The sequence below is a fragment of the Pipra filicauda genome, unplaced genomic scaffold, assembly GCF_003945595.2.
Source record: "Pipra filicauda isolate LSUMZ 115617 unplaced genomic scaffold, ASM394559v2 scaffold86_size2582843_pilon, whole genome shotgun sequence".
NCBI classification, from domain to species: Eukaryota; Metazoa; Chordata; class Aves; order Passeriformes; family Pipridae; genus Pipra; species Pipra filicauda.
This window is the reverse complement of record NW_024105053.1, coordinates 1,034,268-1,052,131: the sequence shown is the minus strand read 5'-3', so window position 1 is coordinate 1,052,131 and position 17,864 is coordinate 1,034,268. Positions and strand designations below refer to the sequence as shown.

The 17,864-nt window shown below is 46.4% G+C and overlaps 1 protein-coding gene across 1 annotated transcript; it reads right to left on the bottom strand.

The window, feature by feature from the left end:
• Positions 1–14,501: 14,501 nt before the first annotated feature.
• Positions 14,502–17,615, bottom strand: RXFP3 (relaxin family peptide receptor 3). The gene has a single exon (XM_027745739.2). It carries the CDS (start codon positions 17,400–17,402, stop codon positions 16,065–16,067), a length of 1,338 nt encoding a protein of 445 aa, XP_027601540.1. The 5' UTR covers positions 17,403–17,615; the 3' UTR covers positions 14,502–16,064.
• Positions 17,616–17,864: the final 249 nt, after the last annotated feature.

Here is a 17,864-nt window from a genome sequence, read left to right as displayed (position 1 = left end):
TTCTCCATTCGCTTTATGCCATCGTTAGCTCACTAACTTCCATTAACTCAGTATCTCCTGGGAGTAAAAATATTTATGAGAAAAATGAGGCTTCTATGGAGCCATAAAAATATAGGTGATCTGGTTTTATAGGGCAGCACCATGTAAAACTGTGCTCCAGGAGCTGAGGTCATAAAGCTCTGATTCTACTGTGAGGCTGGGAAAGAAATTTTGCAATGTTTACCTATGTCTTTGTCAATATTTTCTTTGAGTTTTAATGCCATCAGAACTGTGCTGGTTTAAGAGTTAACCAGCAGGGGAAATGAACTCAACTCAAAGGAGAGATTATAAGTCAGAATAACAATTTACTAAAATAATACAGTAAGTACAATCATACAAACAAACAATTGGTCTTAACCCACAAAACCCAAATGTATAACCCAGTACCCTGGGGCATGAACAACGTGGTGTTCCTTGGGCCCCGCTTGAGTCCAAAGTAAAGGGAGAGGGGAAGAACCTGCTGGTGGGAGAGCGGTTGCAGTCTGGTCAAAAGTGGTGATTGCAGTCCAGTTGAGGGTGGTCTAAGTCTGGTTGAGAGCGATGAGCTGCAGTCTTCCTCTGGATCCCACGAGTGGGTTAAAAATGTTCCGACACTCCAAGATTATATATCCTCCAGTTCAGGCAGGAATGTTCAGTACTTCCCTCAGGGCGGGGAGTTCCACAAAGGGTGTGAGGACAAGAGCATCCTCCTATCTCACAAGCCTCTTAACACCTAGTTTATAGCCTGAGGAGTCAGGCTCTATGGGCAGAGGGTGCGAATACTCTATTGACAACAGTTTCTGGGAAATGGCATGGAAGGCTATAGAATACACAGTTTTGGGTTACACCCATACCATGATGAACTGATCTCAGCTGTCCTAACTAGGACAAGAACATTAACATTTAAATGGTCAGTGTTATCTCTGCTCTGTTGCACAAAGAGAATGCTGGCATTTATTCAGGCCCACAAAGTGACTGTAGATCTCTAGCAATGTAAGAAAGGTTGTGAACCTGCAGACAGAAGAGAGAGGTGCCCATAATGTATATCAATGCTTTTATTTATAAATGTATTTAGAGAAAACTGTTTCAGGAATTCATATTGTCATCTTTTTTATGATCTTTCCCTTTAAAATCCACTGCATGCTACAGAAGACAGAATAGATTAGAGTCAGTTTTTCTTTGGACGTCTCTTCATAAAAATGTCCTATATTGCTTCTAAGACTTCAAAATAATATCTTTCTTTATGAATATTTGTCAAAAATAGCAAGCAGACAAAAAATATGTACAATTTGAAAAACAGTGCTCAAACAAAAAAAGAATTCTGATGGTGCTCATTCTGAAGTTGAATTTCAAGTATTAATGAAAACAATATAAAATGCTAGTAATTCATAAAAGGGGATATAATAAGTATTTCTTTTAGCAATAGAAATGTTACTAATATATGTTACTAATATAATACATTACTAATAAATGAAAGGGGATAAAATAACTATTTATTTCAGCAATAGAAATGCTAAAATGTTAAAATATTAAAGGTATTGAAGAATTGTGCCGTGTGCTACTAATTGAAGAAGTTCTACCTTTTCTGTGCTTTTACATTAGTTCTGGACTTGAGCTATCAATACGATCATTTATTGTACTTAATATCGACTTTTGTTGCAATGATGTGAGTATAAAGTTGCAAGTACCCTGTGTCTGGTCTTCCCCATCTGGTTTTATTTCCACATACATAAAATCAAATCAATAAGATTTTCTCTGTATCATGTTTATGCAAATGATACATTTAGATGAAACATACAGAATCACAGAATGGGTCAGGTTGGAAGGGACCACAGTGGGTCATTTGTCCCAACCTCCCTGCTCAAGCAGGACCATCCTAGAGCACATGGCACAGGATTGTGTCCAGATTTTTGAATATTGTTTGAATATTTGTTTTGAATATCTCCAGTGAAGAAGACTCCACAACCTCTCAGTCATCTCTTTGTGAGGCAGAACACACCAGGTTCCCTCAGCTTTTCCTCATAAGAGAGATGCTCCTGTCTCTTAATTGTCCTTGTATCCTTTTGATGGACCTGCTAAAAGATGAGATGTCTTGTGATAACCAACCACTCCTCCTTCCCACTTTGACTAAAGTAGTCATGGCTGAACAAAATGAAGCAGGAACCAAGCCTACCATCTTATCTCCATGGCATTTGCCTTTTTATTTCTCCTATGAACATCTGTCTCTTATTCCCATTTAACAAGCAGTCATGTCATGCAAGCAAAGCCTCCAAGGAACTTTTGCTTCCCTTTAGAGGATTTGGAGTATTAGTAATGTGAAAATTGTTTGGGTTTTGTTTGTTCTTCCCCCTCCCCCCCCCATGTTCATTCTTTCACAGTGATCCCATTGAGTTTCTTTGACTTACTTGAAAACAAACAACTCAGGTGGCTTGTGGCAGATAATTTTTTCTTCCACATAAACTACACAAGTCAGGATGAATCATAAATGTCTTTGCTTTGGGAGAAATCACAGCTTTCACATTGGTGCCCATGAATCACTACTACTCCCTGCAGCATGTCAAAAGATAGGAAGAGTGGTGTAAGTGAATGTGGCAATGGTGACATTTGATACTTCTGAATTGTAGAGGGATTGCTTCATGGAGGAAGATGGTGGAAGCATCTGCTGTAAAATGTCTTTAAAGGATTTTGGGCATGATAAAGCTATAAAAAGTGTTCTATAAAACAAACTTTTCCCCTCTAAGTTTCCAGTATTCATTTCTCGTTCTCTGGCTGCTCCTTCTTATTTATTCAAGAGGCAAATGTTCGAGGCCACTTATTCAAGACTAAGCTGTGAAAAGTGATTTGCAATATTTACAGGCCCAGATGGGATGCATCCATGAGTGCTGAGCGAGCTGGCAGACATTCTAGCCAGGCTGCTCATGATCATCTTTGAAAGGTCATGGAGATCAGGATAGATGCCCAAGGACTGGGAGAAAGTAAATGTCACCCTGGTTTTCAAAAAGGGCAAGAAGGAGAACCCAGGGAACTACTGGCCAGTCAGCCTCACCTCAATCCCTGGACAGATATGGAGCTCCTCATCCTGGAGGCCATCTCTACCCACATGGAGGACAAAAAGGTGATCAGGAGCAGTCAGCATGGGTTCACTAAAGATAAATCATATTTGACCAACCTGATTGCCTTCTAGGATGAAACAACTACCTGGACCGATGAAGGGAGAGCAGTGGATATTGTTAACCTTGACTTGAGTAAGGCTTTGACACTGTTTCTCGCAACATTCTCATAGGTAAACTCAAGAAGTGTGGACTGGATGAGTGGATAATGAGGTGGATTGAACTGACTGAGTGCCAGATCCCAGAGGATTTGTAAGGGCACAGGGTCTATTTGGAGGACAGTCACTAGTGGTGTCCCCCAGGGTTCTATACAGGACCCAGTATTTTTTTAACTTATTCATCAATGACTTGGATGAAGGGGCAGATGCCTCCTCAGCAAGTTCAGTGATGACACAAAACTGGAGGAGGGGCCAATATCCCAGAGGGCTGTGCAGCCCTTTGGAAGGACCTCGACAAGCTGGAGAGTTGGGCACAGAAGAGCCATCGAAGTTGAACAAAGGCAAATGCAGGGTCCTGCACCTGGGGAGGAATAACCCCCACACCAGTGCAAGCTGGGGCCTGACCTGCTGGAAAGCAGCTCTGCAGAGAAGGACCTGGGGGCCGTGGTGGACCCTGAGCCAGTGGCATGCCATTGTGGCCAAGAGGGCCAATGGAATTGTGGGGTGCGTTAGCAAGACCATTGCCAGCAGGCTGAGGGAGGTGATCCTTCCTCTCTACTCAGCCTGGTGATGCCACATCTGGAGTGCTGTGTCCAGTTCTGGGCTCCTCAGTACAAGAGAGACACAGAGTTCCTGGAGCAGGTCCAGTGGAGGGCTACAAAGTCAATCAAAGGACTGGAGCGTCCCTCTCATGAGGAAAGGCTGAGGGACCTGGGCCTGTTCAGCCTTGAGAAGAGACAACTGAGAGGGGACCTCATCAGTGTCTATAACTACGAAAAGAGAGGGTGTCAAGAGGACAGAGCCAGGCTCTACTCAGTGGTGCTGAGCAATAGGACAAGAGACTATGGGCAGAACCTGATGCACAGGAAGTTCCACTTGAATATGAGGAAGAACTTCTTTACTGTGCCAGTGACGGAGCACTGAAACAAGCTGCCCAGAGAGGCTGTGGAGTCTCCCTCAATGGAGATATTGAAGAACTGTCTGGACATAATCCAGTGCATTGTGTTCTGGGATGACCCTGCTTGAGCAGGGAGGTTGGATCAGATGACCCACTGTGGTGCCTTCCAACCTGACCTGTTCTTTGATTGTGTGAATTCTGTTGCCTTCTATTCAGTTTCATACATTGCTCTTTTAGACACGCAAGATGTGTTAAGCAGTTGCATTTCCTAAATTTTCTTATTGGAAATGAAAATTTTACCTCCCATGTATTAGTATTTTACCTATGTATTAAAGATAGTGACTTCACATCATGCAGAGACTTCAAACGAGAGACTGTTGCCATATGTTGCTCCAGGTAAGGGCTTGCGGTCATAGGAGGACAAAATTCAGTGCTTTCCACTCGTTGTTGCAGAGTAGACTGAGATAAGCCGATCCTGTACGATGGTTTCGGGAAGAGATATCTGTGATGATTTCTGAAAAATGGAATTATCCTGCTTTTTTGCAAGGATAATTCCCTAAGGCTGCGCCTGCTCCAAGGAGGAGCTGCCGCCGTGCTCCCTCCACCGAGGGGTCCTTGGGTGCCCCCTCGTGTTCAATGACATTATAGCACCTCTCCAGAGCGAGAGGTCCTGTCCCTACTTTTTCCACCTTAACTCTGGAGTTTCCCCGTAGTGGTGCACTGCTGCAGTTCAGTTCTAGTCTTTTTTGTGCGCAGACAACAAAGGAAAGCCGCTTGCTACCAGCTATAACCCAGCGGCCTAGTGCAGTGAAGGCACTGCCCTGTGGACACGTGGTGGTAGAATCATAGAATCATAGAATCGATTGGGTTGGAAAAGACCTCCGAGATCATCGAGTCCAACCCTTGGTCCAAATCCAGTCCATTTACTAGATCATGGCACTCAGTGCCACATCCAATCTGCGTTTAAAAATCTCCAGGGATGGTGAATCCACCACCTCTCTGGGCAGCCCATTCCAATGCCTGATTACTCTCTCTGTAAAGAATTTTCTCCTGATATCCAACTTAAATTTCCCCTGGCGGAGCTTAAGCCCGTGCCCCCTTGTCCTATTGCTGAGTGCCTGAGAGAAGCGACCAACCCCCACCTGGCTAGAACTTCCCTTCAGGTAGTTATAGACGGTGATGAGGTCACCTCTGAGCCTCCTCTTCTCCAGGCTAAACAACCCCAGCTCCCTCAGCCTCTCCCCAGAGGACTTATGCTCCAGTCCCTTCACCAGCCTTGTTGCTCTTCTCTGGACCCGCTCCAGCACCTCAATATCCTTCCTGAACTGAGGGGCCCAGAACTGAACACAATACTCAAGGTGTGGCCTCACCAACGCAGAGTACAGGGGAAGGATCCCTTCCCTGCTCCTGCTGGCCACGCTATTTTTGATACAGGACAAGATCCCATTGGCCTTCTTGGCCACCTGGGCACACTGTTGGCTCATGTTGAGCTTCCTGTCAATTAGTACCCCCAGGTCCCTTTCTGCCTGGCTGCTTTCCAGCCACTCTGTGCCCAGCCTGTAGCGCTGCAGGGGGTTGTTGTGGCCAACGTGCAGGACCCGGCACTTGGCTTTATTGAACTTCATCCCATTGGAATCAGCCCATCTCTCCAGTCTATCCAGATCCCTCTGCAGAGCCCTCCTGCCTTCCAGCAGGTCGACACTCCCTCCCAGTTTGGTGTCATCAGCAAATTTGCTGATGATAGACTCAATCCCCTCATCTAAATCATCAATAAAGATATTAAACAGGACTGGACCCAACACAGACCCCTGGGGAACACCACTGGTGACCGGCTGCCAGCTGGATGCAGCTCCATTCACCAGCACTCTCTGGGCCCGACCCTCCAGCCAGCTCCTAATCCAGGAGAGGGTATACTTGTCCAAGCCATGGGCTACCAGCTTTTCCAGGAGTATATTATGGGAGACAGTGTCAAAGGCCTTGCTGAAGTCTAGATAGACCACATCCACAGCCTTCCCCTCATCCACCAGGTGGGTCACCTGATCGTAAAAAGAGATCAGGTTGGTCAGACAGGACCTGCCCTTCCTAAAGCTGTGCTGGCTGGGTCTAATCCCTTGTCCATCCTGAAGGTGCTGTGTGATTGCACTCAGGATGATCTGCTCCATAACCCTGCCAGGCACCGAGGTCAGGCTGACAGGCCTGTAGTTGCCAGGGTCCTGCTTGCAGCCTTTTTTGTGGATTGGGGTGACATTCGCCAACCTCCAATCATCTGGGACCTTCCCAGAGAGCCAGGACTGTTGGAAGATGATGGAGAGCGGTTTGGCAAGCTCTTCTGCCAGCGCCCTCATCACCCTGGGATGGATCCCGTCTGGTCCCATAGACTTGTTAGGATCCAGCTGGCTCAGTAAGTTGCTAACTACATCCTCCTGGAATACAGGAGGGCTATTCAGCTCTCTGTCTCTGTCTATCTGCTCTAGAGGCCAGTTGTTCTGAGGGCCACCTGTCTTACTGCTAAAAACTGAGGCAAAGTAGGTGTTAAGTACCTCAGCCTTCTCCTTATCTTTGTTAACTATATTTCCCTCCAAGTCCAACAGAGAATTGAGGTTTTCCTTGCCCCTTCTTTTGCTATTAATGTATTTATAAAAGGACTTTTTGTTATCCCTAACTGAATTAGCCAAATTAACTTCAAATTCCACTTTTCTTTCCCTAATTTTTTTCCTGCATGACCTAGCTCTCTTCGTAAATTCTTCATAAGTAGCCAGCCCTTTTTTCCACAGTCTGTAAACTTTCTTTTTATCCCTGATTTCTTTCAGAACCTCCCTATTTAACCAAGCCGGCCGTCTTCCCCTCCGGCTGGCCTTTCGGCACACTGGAATAGCCTGTTCCTGTGCGCTCAAAATTGCCTGTTTGAAGCATGTCCATCCCTCCTGGACCCCCTTGCCTTTAAGGGTTGTTTCCCAGGGTATGCCCTGAATTAGTTTTTTGAATAGGCCAAAATCTGCCCTCCGGAAGTCCAGAGTAGAAGTTTTAATGATGGCTCTCCTTACATCCCTAAGGATTGAAAATTCTATTATTTCGTGGTCACTATGCCCTAGGCGGCCTCCAACCACTACATCATCCACCAGCCCCTCTCTGTTTGTAAACAGTAGGTCTAGTGGGGCCTTACCCCTGGTAGGCTCATTTACCAGTTGATGAAGGAAATTATCCTCTATACACTCCAGGAACCTCCTTGACTGCCTCTTCTCTGCAGTATGAAGCTCCCAGCAGATATCCGGCAGGTTAAAGTCACCCATGAGCACAAGGGCTGGAGATTTTGAGACATCTGCCAGCTGCTTGTAGAATAATTCATCTCCTTCATCATCCTGGTTGGGCGGTCTGTAACAGACACCCACAAGGATGTCAGCCTTGTTGGCCTTCCCCCTGATTCTGGTCCACAGGCACTCAACCTTGTCACTGCTGACCTCAACTTCAACAGAGTCAAGGGACTCTCTAACATATAAAGCCACCCCTCCACCTCTCCTACCCTGCCTGTCCTTTCTGAAGAGCTTGTAGCCCCCCATAGCAGCACTCCAGTCGTGTGAGTCATCCCACCACGTTTCTGTGACAGCAATGTCATAGTTTTCCTGGCTATGGCTTCCTCCTCTTGGTTTCCCATATGCATTGTACATGCACTTCAGCTGGGCCATTGATTTTATCAACTCGGGCTCTACACCCTTAGGCTTATTTCTGGAGAGCCCAGTTGCCGCCCCTTCCCCCTTCAAACCTAGTTTAAAGCCCTCCTAACTAACCCTGCCAACTTACGGGCTACAGTTCTTTTGCCCTTCCCAGATAGATGAAGCCCATCTGGTTTAACAAGACTAGGCAACATGGAGTTTGCCCCATGATCAAAAAACCCAAAATTTTGACGATAGCACCATCCTCTAAGCCACCTATTGGTAAGCTGTGCTTTCCTAAACCTCTCCTCATTTATCTCCTCATTCATCCCAGCTAGCACAGGAACTGAGCCAATTACTACCTGTGCTCCTGTCCCATGAAGTGATCGGGTCAGAGCCTTAAAATCTTTTTTAATTACCCTGGTACTCCTATTATTGATGTCATCACTTCCAACCTGGACAACCAACAGCGGGTAATAGTCTGAGGGTTGAATAAGCTTAGGAAGTGTTTTCGTAATATCCCTCACCCTGGCCCCAGGAAGGCAGCAAACTTCCCTGTGGGATGGGTCTGGCCGACATATAGGGCCCTCAGTTCCCCTCAAAATGGTAGGAGCCCCTCCGCACCAAGGACATGCTTAGCATCAAACTCCTGGCAGAATCTGGCCTTTGAAGCCTTCAGTGCTAATGCCAAGGATCAGTCCTGTAGTGCAGCCGTCCCCCACAGCTTTGGTAGATGAATTTTTGTTGCATTGGTTCCCAGCAGGTGAGGTGCATCAGGAGGTAGGGGCATTGGTCACAGCACACAGAGAGGCAGCATCAGGGTCTTTGACACCTCTGTTTTCAGGGACCCTCTGCTTGTTAGGTGGTGAGGAGGAGACATGAAAACTTCAGAATTGTGGAGTCTAAGGCGAGACAAGAGGGTAAGGAAAAGTTTCTGGCAGAGATACCTTTTGTTAAAGGCATCCAGCACTAGCCTGGAATTGCGTGGCTGGTAGATCACCACAGAAGTGCAGATGTATCTGAAATGATTTGGGATTTTTCAACACTCAGATGTATTTTTTTTAAATAAAATTAATGCTATCTTGCAATACAATTTCCAGTTTACTCAGTTCACAGAGATTTTGAGGGCTGAAGTACTTGTTTCTTTAATGAGTGCTGAAATTCCAACAAAACAACCAATACCAACAAGTAGACCTTTAAGAAATATATCCCAAATATTGACATAATATTGCAAAGCATGGCAATAAAACATAAAATAAAGCTGTTAGAACTATGATTCTCTCCGAGAGAAAGATGGCACTTTATTAAAGGGTAGTGTTCTTTCCTAAACAGGAACTTTGCATTTTGGAACATTTTGCTTGAAATGAATTTATGTCATGTGCTCAAAATTCGAGGTTTCAGTCTACATCTCTGAAAATGTAACCCCAAATGTGGAATTTAAACTATATTCTTCTTTTCACCATTTATGATTGACTGTATGGGTTGAGCAGTTATTTAATACAGTGCTGTTGGATCTCTACTACCTTCAATTCAGGAGCTGATGGTTATTCTCTGCCTCTATCTGCATCACTGGATTTGCCCATAAATAAGGAAATGGAATTCAGCAGGAAATCACTTGTGGTGGGCAAGAGGTCTATATTTCCTCTGAGGCCTCTCCACAGTTTTGGCAGAAATAAAGAGCAGTAAAAACGTATTTGAAATCATTCAATAGATGGTTTGAAATACACAGTAGTAGGTGACTTGGGGGCATAAAATTTTTAGGGGTTTTTCAGAATAAATATCAAGCAAGACAGACACGTGCTAATTCTACTGTTTTGGAACAGGCATAAAGAGCAATTTATTTGCCATCACAGAATCACACAAAAGCACAGAATAGTTGGGGTTGCCTCTGGAGATGACCCAGTCCAAGCCCCCTGCTCAGTGCAGAGTTGCTAAAGCAGGCCAGTCAGTGCTGAGTCAGATTTTGAGCAACTCCAAAGTTGGAGACTCCACAACCTCTCCAGGCAACCTGTTTCAGTGCTTGACCACACTCACTACTAGAAAGTTGAGGTTTTTTCGTTACATTTAAATATTTATGGGATTTGTGCCTATTGCCTCTTGTCCATTCCCTGGACAACACTTAGAAGAGTGTGATTCCAGCTTCTTTAATCCCCACCCACACCATTAGGTATTGATATATACACATTGATAAAATTCCCAAGCCTTCTCAGGTCCAGACTGAATAATTCCAGCTCCATCAGCCTTTCCTCACATGGCAAATGCTCCAAGCCCTCCGTCATACTGGAACTTCTCTGGTAAGTAAACCAGAACAGGGTAACTTGCCCAGAACTGGACACAGCATCTCAAATATGGCCTCACCAGCCTGAGCAGAGGGGAAGGATCCCCTCCCTTGATCTGCTGGCAGTGCTCTGCCCGATGGAGCCCAGGATGCTGTTGGCCTTTGCTGCAAGGGCATATTGCTGGCTTATGTTCCCCTTGTCCACCAGGAACCCCAGATCCTTCTCTGCTAAGCTGCTTTTCAATCAGACTCCAGCCTGTACTGGTGCTGGAAGTTATTCATCCCTTCCCCTGGTGCAGGACTTTGTACTTCCCTTTGTTGAACTCCCTGGGGTTCCTGTCAGCCCATTTCTCCAGCACACTGAGGACCCTCTGAATGGAGGCACAACCCTGTGGTGCACCAGCCAGTCCTCCCAGTGCAAACATGCCAAGGGTGCACCCTGTCTCATCATCCACATCTTTAATGAAGATGTTGAACAGGACCGGCCTCAATATTGATCTCCAGGGCACAGTGGCAGTCACTGCCCTCCAGCTGGACTCCGTGCTATTAATCACAACACTTTACATCTATTGGTTCAGTCAATTTCAATCCAACTCACTTTCCACTCACTGGTCCAGACTTGATCAGTTTGTCTATGAGGATGTCGTGAGAGAGATCATCAAAAGTCTTATTTATGTCAATATAAATCAGCTGCTGTCCCCTCAACCACCAAACCAGTTGTCTAATCAGAGGTTTACCAGCTTAGTCAGATGTGATTTCTCCATCATCTCAACTCTAGGATAATTGTTGGTAGCAATGTATTGATAACAAATTTATTATCTCAGTTTTACTATTTGGTCTGAAAAGAAAATTGAAGGTATTTTATTTTCAGATGTCTTTTCTAAGATGATCAGACTTTTACACAAGTATAGAAACAAGTTGTTTTTCTACAAGATTCTGGTTTTATCCAGCGTGCAGTTAGATGTGACTGCTGAATGAAAGTGAAAATGTTCATCGAACAATGACTCTAGAAGAAAGTGTTGAATACTTAATTTGATCGTTGTGCAATTGCCCATACTAATTCAGCTGCTCTCTGCAAGAAGAAAAAGAAACACAGGTGGAGAAACAGTATTTCATTGTCCCAAGGAATGGATGAGTAAGGGAGAGAGCTGATATCTGAGTAATCTACCTTTACTTTGTTATTTCCCACAATGAATAGTAAGCAGTACTTCCCAAGCAGGTAGACCAAGGTTTTCAAAAATCTGTAAACTCAAGAAACTGCTTCTCTCTCCAGCTGATTTTTTGGCCCAGTTTGCTCAGCCATCCTGTAAGTCTATATTTTACAGGTAAGATTTTGGGAAGGACTCTGAGGCTATGCACGAACATAGGCTGACAAGCTTGCTTATGTGTTTTAGCAGCCACATTTTAGCAAAGGACTAAGTTTTAACTGAGATTCTTTTAACTGCTTAATCATGATAAAAAGGTATTTTCAATAACCTTCTTTGAATGGAAAAATAAGAAATTTCTTTTGAAGCAGCAGAGAAATAACCCTCACTAAAAAAAGGAGATCAAAGCTCTCAAGTCCTTGAGCTGCACCACACCCATAGCTATGTCTGCTTAAGCTCAGGGATACGAATTAGATCAGAGCTACTCAATTGAATAATCAAGTTTTAGAGCAGACAGTCGTGAATAAGAATGAAGGAAACTGGATTTTTTTTTTTTTTTTTTTACTGCTAAAGTGAGTGCCAGAATAACTCACTGAGAAAGCGAAAGGATATTTCTACTGAGGAGGGAAACCTGGAAGTGCAATGGAGGTCATTATTACATTAAGAGCTTGGTTAGTTATTTAAGGGGCTGAGGCATTTAAAAAGTCCTTCAGCAATCAAAGTTTTTGCCTAATGAGAATATCCTGTCTTTACAGTTTCTTTCAGTTTGTCACTAGATGTCAGCCTGCACCTTCGGGTCCCTATTGTTCTATAACGACGTGCATCTCTCTACCTGCGTCCCACCAGCAGTCTGTATATGGGAGGAGACCAGTCATGAAAACCTCTTCAAGGACTCCCTAAGTATTGTTTTGTATCCTTCAGCCGTATTTATTTCAGTTCATGAAAAGGTGACTGTTACAAATGAAGACATGAACATGGAAACAGGTGCGGTTTTGAAGCATGTTGTGCTGTTACTTAGGAAGCCACTGGATATCCAGTAGGATTTGCTGTTCTTGGGCTGGGAAGACCCTCTGCTGAGACCACACACCTGATGCCTTGTGCACACTCAGAGTACCTTCCTCTCAAGGGCCAGGTTAGTGGCTCTGCCTGTGCAACTGAGAGCCCGGATTTCATGCTCTGTTAGCTGGGATTCACAGCACATGTGAAGTGAAACTTCCCTCTGCTCGTGCACAGCTAGAGCAGTGTTCTTTCGCAATGTTGGACACACGCTGACCTGCACAGTCTGAGCTGCTGGTCTGGCCTAAACCAACATTTGGTGTGGATGGGTTGTGCCTCTTTCAAGCAGCAGATTCATGGCCTGGTGGATCAGTGGCCTGAGAGAGAGCTGCCCCCTAAGTCCCTACACACCCAAGGTATTTTCCTGTTTAGGTGATTTTCCAAATGTAACGTTTTTATGTCTGTAATGCTCAGACACCTGGGACTTCCTTGGGGAATGGTACCTTGCTAATATTCTGGGGTTACTATGGGTTGTTCTGAACACCGTCTATTTTACTGTGTTGTTTTGCTGGCATAAAATTATGTCTTCATTGATGTCCACAAAAGCACATGTTTTGCCATACTGAGCACCTCAGTGGATGCGTTTTAGGTAGTTTGCTATCTACCGAAATTCACAGTCATGCTTTAGACACTTGGATAGTTCTTTATTTAATGCACAAGAACATTTAAGCATCAGATAGAGAATAAATTCCCAGCAAGTTAAGCAAGAAATCATGCTGTTCAAAAGCAAACAGTAAGAAGAGCATCTGGCTGTGAGATTCCTTCTGTCTCCTTAATTTAGGTACTTTCTCCTGGCCTATAGAGACACATTATATGTCTCTGAATTCTGGACTTAAGAGTTCCTGGTATCCTTTTCTCATCCAACTGTGTAGCTTTCTTCATCTGCAGCACAGACGTTAGAGCCTTCTCCCAGAACATGTGAGACCCAAATGAATTTTTTGCAAATTCTTCAACTCACTAGGATGCTATACCTGCGGAAAGGCCTCAAACACTTGCACAACATACTGAAACTTTAATTGGACCAGGACCTAGCAGCAAGGTAAGCATTGTTCTTGGAAAGCGGAGACCTAAAATCCAGACCTGGATCCAATTTCTCTTCTGTGCTTACAGTGAAAAAATATCTAGACAATTCCTCTTTGGAGGTTACACCCTAACCACTATGCTGCAAGGTAGCATTTGAGGGCTTGCTTTCCTCTTCTGATCCAGCAACAGTGAGCAAGTCATACAAACAGGAAACTGTTTCAAGCCAGAGAGTTTGAGCACATTCACAAAGTAGCCCAGAGGTTCAGTCATTCCCCTGGTATGTGAAAGAGGGGAAGCTTGATCTCTCAGCCTGCGGGTGAGAGCTATGCCCCCTAATTAAGCATTTCAAACAGGAAGAGGAAAGAGCATAATCTGCACACACATTGAAGATGGGACCGAAGAAGCACATCTAGACACAGACTCAAAGGGATGGAGGGAATGAGTTAAGTTTACAGCCTCTGCTGACTTAGTGTGGCCTGGCACACGGTCTCCTGTGTCGGGATGCAGAGTTGCCTCCCTCGCAGGATATACAGTATGACCAGTCCCAACAGAGATATCCCCATATCTGTACAAGCACAGAGATAAGTGCTACAGAATTAAACTGATTTAGGCATGCTCAGGAGCAGATTTCTAGGCACGAAAAATTTCACTAGAAAAAAGCTTTAAGTACCTATAGACTTACACTGGCAGCCAAGTCAGGATTTAGGAAGTCAGAGAGGCAGTTGTACAGTACTCAGATGCTCAAATTCTTCTGTGGATATATCTGATTTCTTCAGAGTCTTTGCATCTGTCTAAGTATGCCCATTAGCTGGCAGCTCATTTCTGCTGTTCTTCTCCAGACACCTCGGAAATCAGTATCTTCCCAGTTAGCAAGTGCCCAAGGCTGTAGAAGTCTCTTCTGCCTTGAAAAAAAGCTTCTCCTTGCAAGTAGCAGAACCAGCTGCTTTCAGACCAAACCCAAATTTTACAACAGGAGTTACCAACATGTACAGTAAACAGAGTCTGAAAAGCATAATTGCCACTAATGTCATTACAGTTTTCTCTGGACAGAAATAGCAAGTTTCCTCCACATCAGTACTAAAACAACCCTCTGCATAAATGCTTTTTTAGCAGAGTCAGGCAGATGTTGGAGTTAGGCTGCAAGGAAAGGGACTGGAAATAGAAAGGAGTTTTGAATATTGTATTTAAATAATCATCTCACACATAGTATAGGGAACTAATGAACTTGTGTTCTGTAAACAAAACAATAACTGTTGCATTTTTCCATATTTTAAAACAAATATTTTGACCTTTACATTTTAAATAATTTTTTCCTCGTAATTAAAAACAAAATTTTAAAAAGTAAATATATAGCCTTACCATAAAAACTTTCACAGCTTAAAAATACACTTTTTCATCCCCAGGAAAGTTCATTTCAGATCAACCTCAAATTATTTGCTGGGTGTTTCTCTGGAACACAGGCTGTGTCAGGCATTGTCCCTGACATTCTCTAGGCTATAAAAGTGCTGACCTGCAGGCCCTAGGGCTGGTCAACCTAGAGGAACTGAATTGGAGTTAACTGAAACACTGGCAAGCATCAGTGCAGACCCTTAGCAGAACAAAAGCCATTGTACTTGGTTTTAACTGAACCCAGAAGTATCCCAGAGCAAGTGATGTGAAGTGTCTAAGATTGTTTCTTTTTCCTCTGTTTTTTTTTAATTATTATTTTATTTACAGTTGTGCTGGTTTCCTGAAGTGAAATACAAACTGTCTGAAGTGCAGCAAGAATAAAGCCTGCAGCTTCAGCACCCTGGGAAAGATGCTGCCTTGCTCCACATGGTCTCAGGCAGTGAGGTTTTCCCCCTGGCAGCCTGGAGAGAGTATGGGGAACACAATGTTAGGGGGCTCACATCCTCCCCTCCAAACCCAGGCAAAGCAACGCTTCCCCATCAAGATTCAAGTTCTGTCCTTGGGTTTCTCCTTGGCTGTCTGGGTTGCTCTATATCCTGGTAGCAGCTGAGGGGATGGGGGTAGCTAGAAAAACATATCCTGCACAGATCTGGAGGGGAGCACAGTGCTCCTTGTCCCCTCTCTTTCATAGGTCTCTAAAAGAGGAGAAAGGGGCCAAGCCTGAACAATAGGAGTCTTGTACCCACTTGTCCTGGCTGTTTCCCTTAGGGCAGGTTTGAAACAGGACATAGGCTGTCTGATCCCTGTGCCAGCACTGGAGCCCAGGGAGCAGTGACCACAGTCAGGCTGGCACCTTTTACAATGTCCTGCAGCAGTGAGAAAGGAGCTCAGCTCCCTCTCCCTGCCACAGACAAACAGGGTGGGAGAGCTGCTGGCCTCTTGCTGCTTACAGCTCCAAGCTGGGGGGACACAGTCAAGGTCTCCCAGCCTCACTCCACCCCGCCCAGCCACTCTCCTTCCTATGGTACTTAGCACATTCTGCATCCTCCCTGGCTGGAGCCCCATCACCCTCCCCAGTTCCCGAGACCCAGAACAAGCACTAAAAGGCATCTCCTAGAGACATCCCACCTCTGCCTCCTCCTACTCCTGTTCTCCAGCTCGGGGGGGGGGCATTTTCATCAAGCATCCAAGGGCAGACACAACCGCAAAAGAGCATCTCTCACACAGAAGTCCTCCTTTACCCATTCCTCCTCCCCTTGTCCCTGGCAGGTATTCAATATCCCAGGGCCACACCTTGTACAGAGCCCACAGTCCCACCCCCCAGAGCCCCCTGCCCGTCTCAGCAGCGATGCTCCATGGAGCTGGCAGGCAGCAGGTCACAGCGGCTGCTGTACATCACCACCCCGGGCGGGTAATAAGCCACCTCCGGCTGGATGGCGGCAGCAGGGGAAGCAGCAGTGACAGGGTGGATAGGTACCAAGGCATGCAGAGCCTGCTCCTCCTTCTCAGGCTTGGTGGTGTCAGTGAAAGGGCGCATGGTGGTGAGGGAAGGCGAGGTGATCCTCCAGAGGAGGCTTTTCAGTGCCTTGCGAAACTCCCTGCGCATGAGGCAGTAGAGGATGGGATTGAGGCAGCTGTTTGAGTGTGCCAGGCACACACTGATGGGAAAGAGGTACACTTGGGAGAGGAAGTACTCATTGCTGAAGTGCACCACGTTGAGTTTGATGAGTATCCCCCATGTTGTAAGTGCTTGATTAGGCAGCCAGCACAAGAAAAAAGACAACACCACGATGGACACTGACCGAGTCACTTTGGAGCGGCGCCTGGTGCTGGGACCGCTGCAAGTGCTGCCAACGTTCTTGTCAGTGATGAAGCGCACCAGGAGCAAGTAGCAGAGACTAATGATGACCAGCGGCACCACAAAGCCCAGCAACACCTTCTGGATGTGGTACAGACCCAGCCAGAATTGGCCATTGCTGCCTCGGCCTTCTGGGAACTTGACAAGGCAGAGAACATCATCAAAGACAGTGGCAGTGGTGGAAAAAATGGCATGGGGCAGGGAAGCCAGGACAGCTGACAACCAGATGAGTGCACAAAGCCACTTGGCAGAGCAACAGCCACTCAGGGGGTCTCCTCGACGCTGATTCTTCAAGGCTGAAGCCACAGAGCGGTATCGAGCCACACTCATGGCAGTGAGAAAGAATACACTGGCATACATATTCATGGCTGTCACATATGAGACAATCTTACACATTGCCTTGCCAAAGAGCCAGTTGAAGTCCAGCGCGTTCTCCACTGCCCAGAATGGCAAGGTCAGCACAAACTGGAAGTCAGTCACTGCCAGGCTGGTCACAAAGAGGTTGATGGAGGATTTTCTCCAGCCTTGTTTGCTTTTCATCAGGTAGAGTACCAGTAGGTTGCCCACCAGCCCCAGGGCGCACACTACGGAGTACACCAGCGAGATGACAATCCTCACCACGTCAGAGCTGTCCCCCTGCATCCCGTCAGCTCGCTCCAGGTTGATGTTCTTTAACAACTGCAGGAAGGACATGTTGCTCCTGTTGTCCATCTGAACGCCCTCCAGGAAACCCAGCGGCGCGTCCCAGGACTCCTGGTCCGCTCCTTCTTTCATGCCAGCGGCCGGCGAGCAGGCACCGCGTTCGCAGGGCTCACCCATCCCATGCTAGGGTGAAGGACGGGTCCGCAGGAGCTTTTTTTCCCAGAAGCAGGCCGGCAGCGGGGACAAGGCACGGGTTGTTCCCGGCTGGATGGACGGCACAGCTGTTTCTGGCTGGGTAGGTAGGTGGTTGGCTGGCTGGCTGGCTGGCTGGCTGGCTGGCTGGCTGGCTGGCTGGCTGGCTGGCTGGCTGGCTGGCTGGCTGGCTGGCACGGCTGTTCCCGGCTGGAAGGACGGCACTGCTGGCGCCGCTCCCGCGCCGCGCTTATATCCGCGCTGGCACGGCCGGGCATGCGCGGTGGGCGTGGAGCTCTCCCGGGTGCTGAGCGCGGCTCCCGCGCTCCCGGACTCCCCTATCCCTGTGGCTGCTCCCCACGGATCGCCCCCGTCCCGTCCCGCCTACCTGAGCGGAAAGGCGCCTGTGAACCAGCCGGGCGGCGCGTTCCCGCGGGCTGAGCTCGG

Excerpts from the sequence above, each read along its gene's own strand:
- RXFP3 (XM_027745739.2), bottom strand. The coding sequence starts at position 17,402 with ATGGGTGAGCCCTGCGAACGCGGTGCCTGCTCGCCGGCCGCTGGCATG.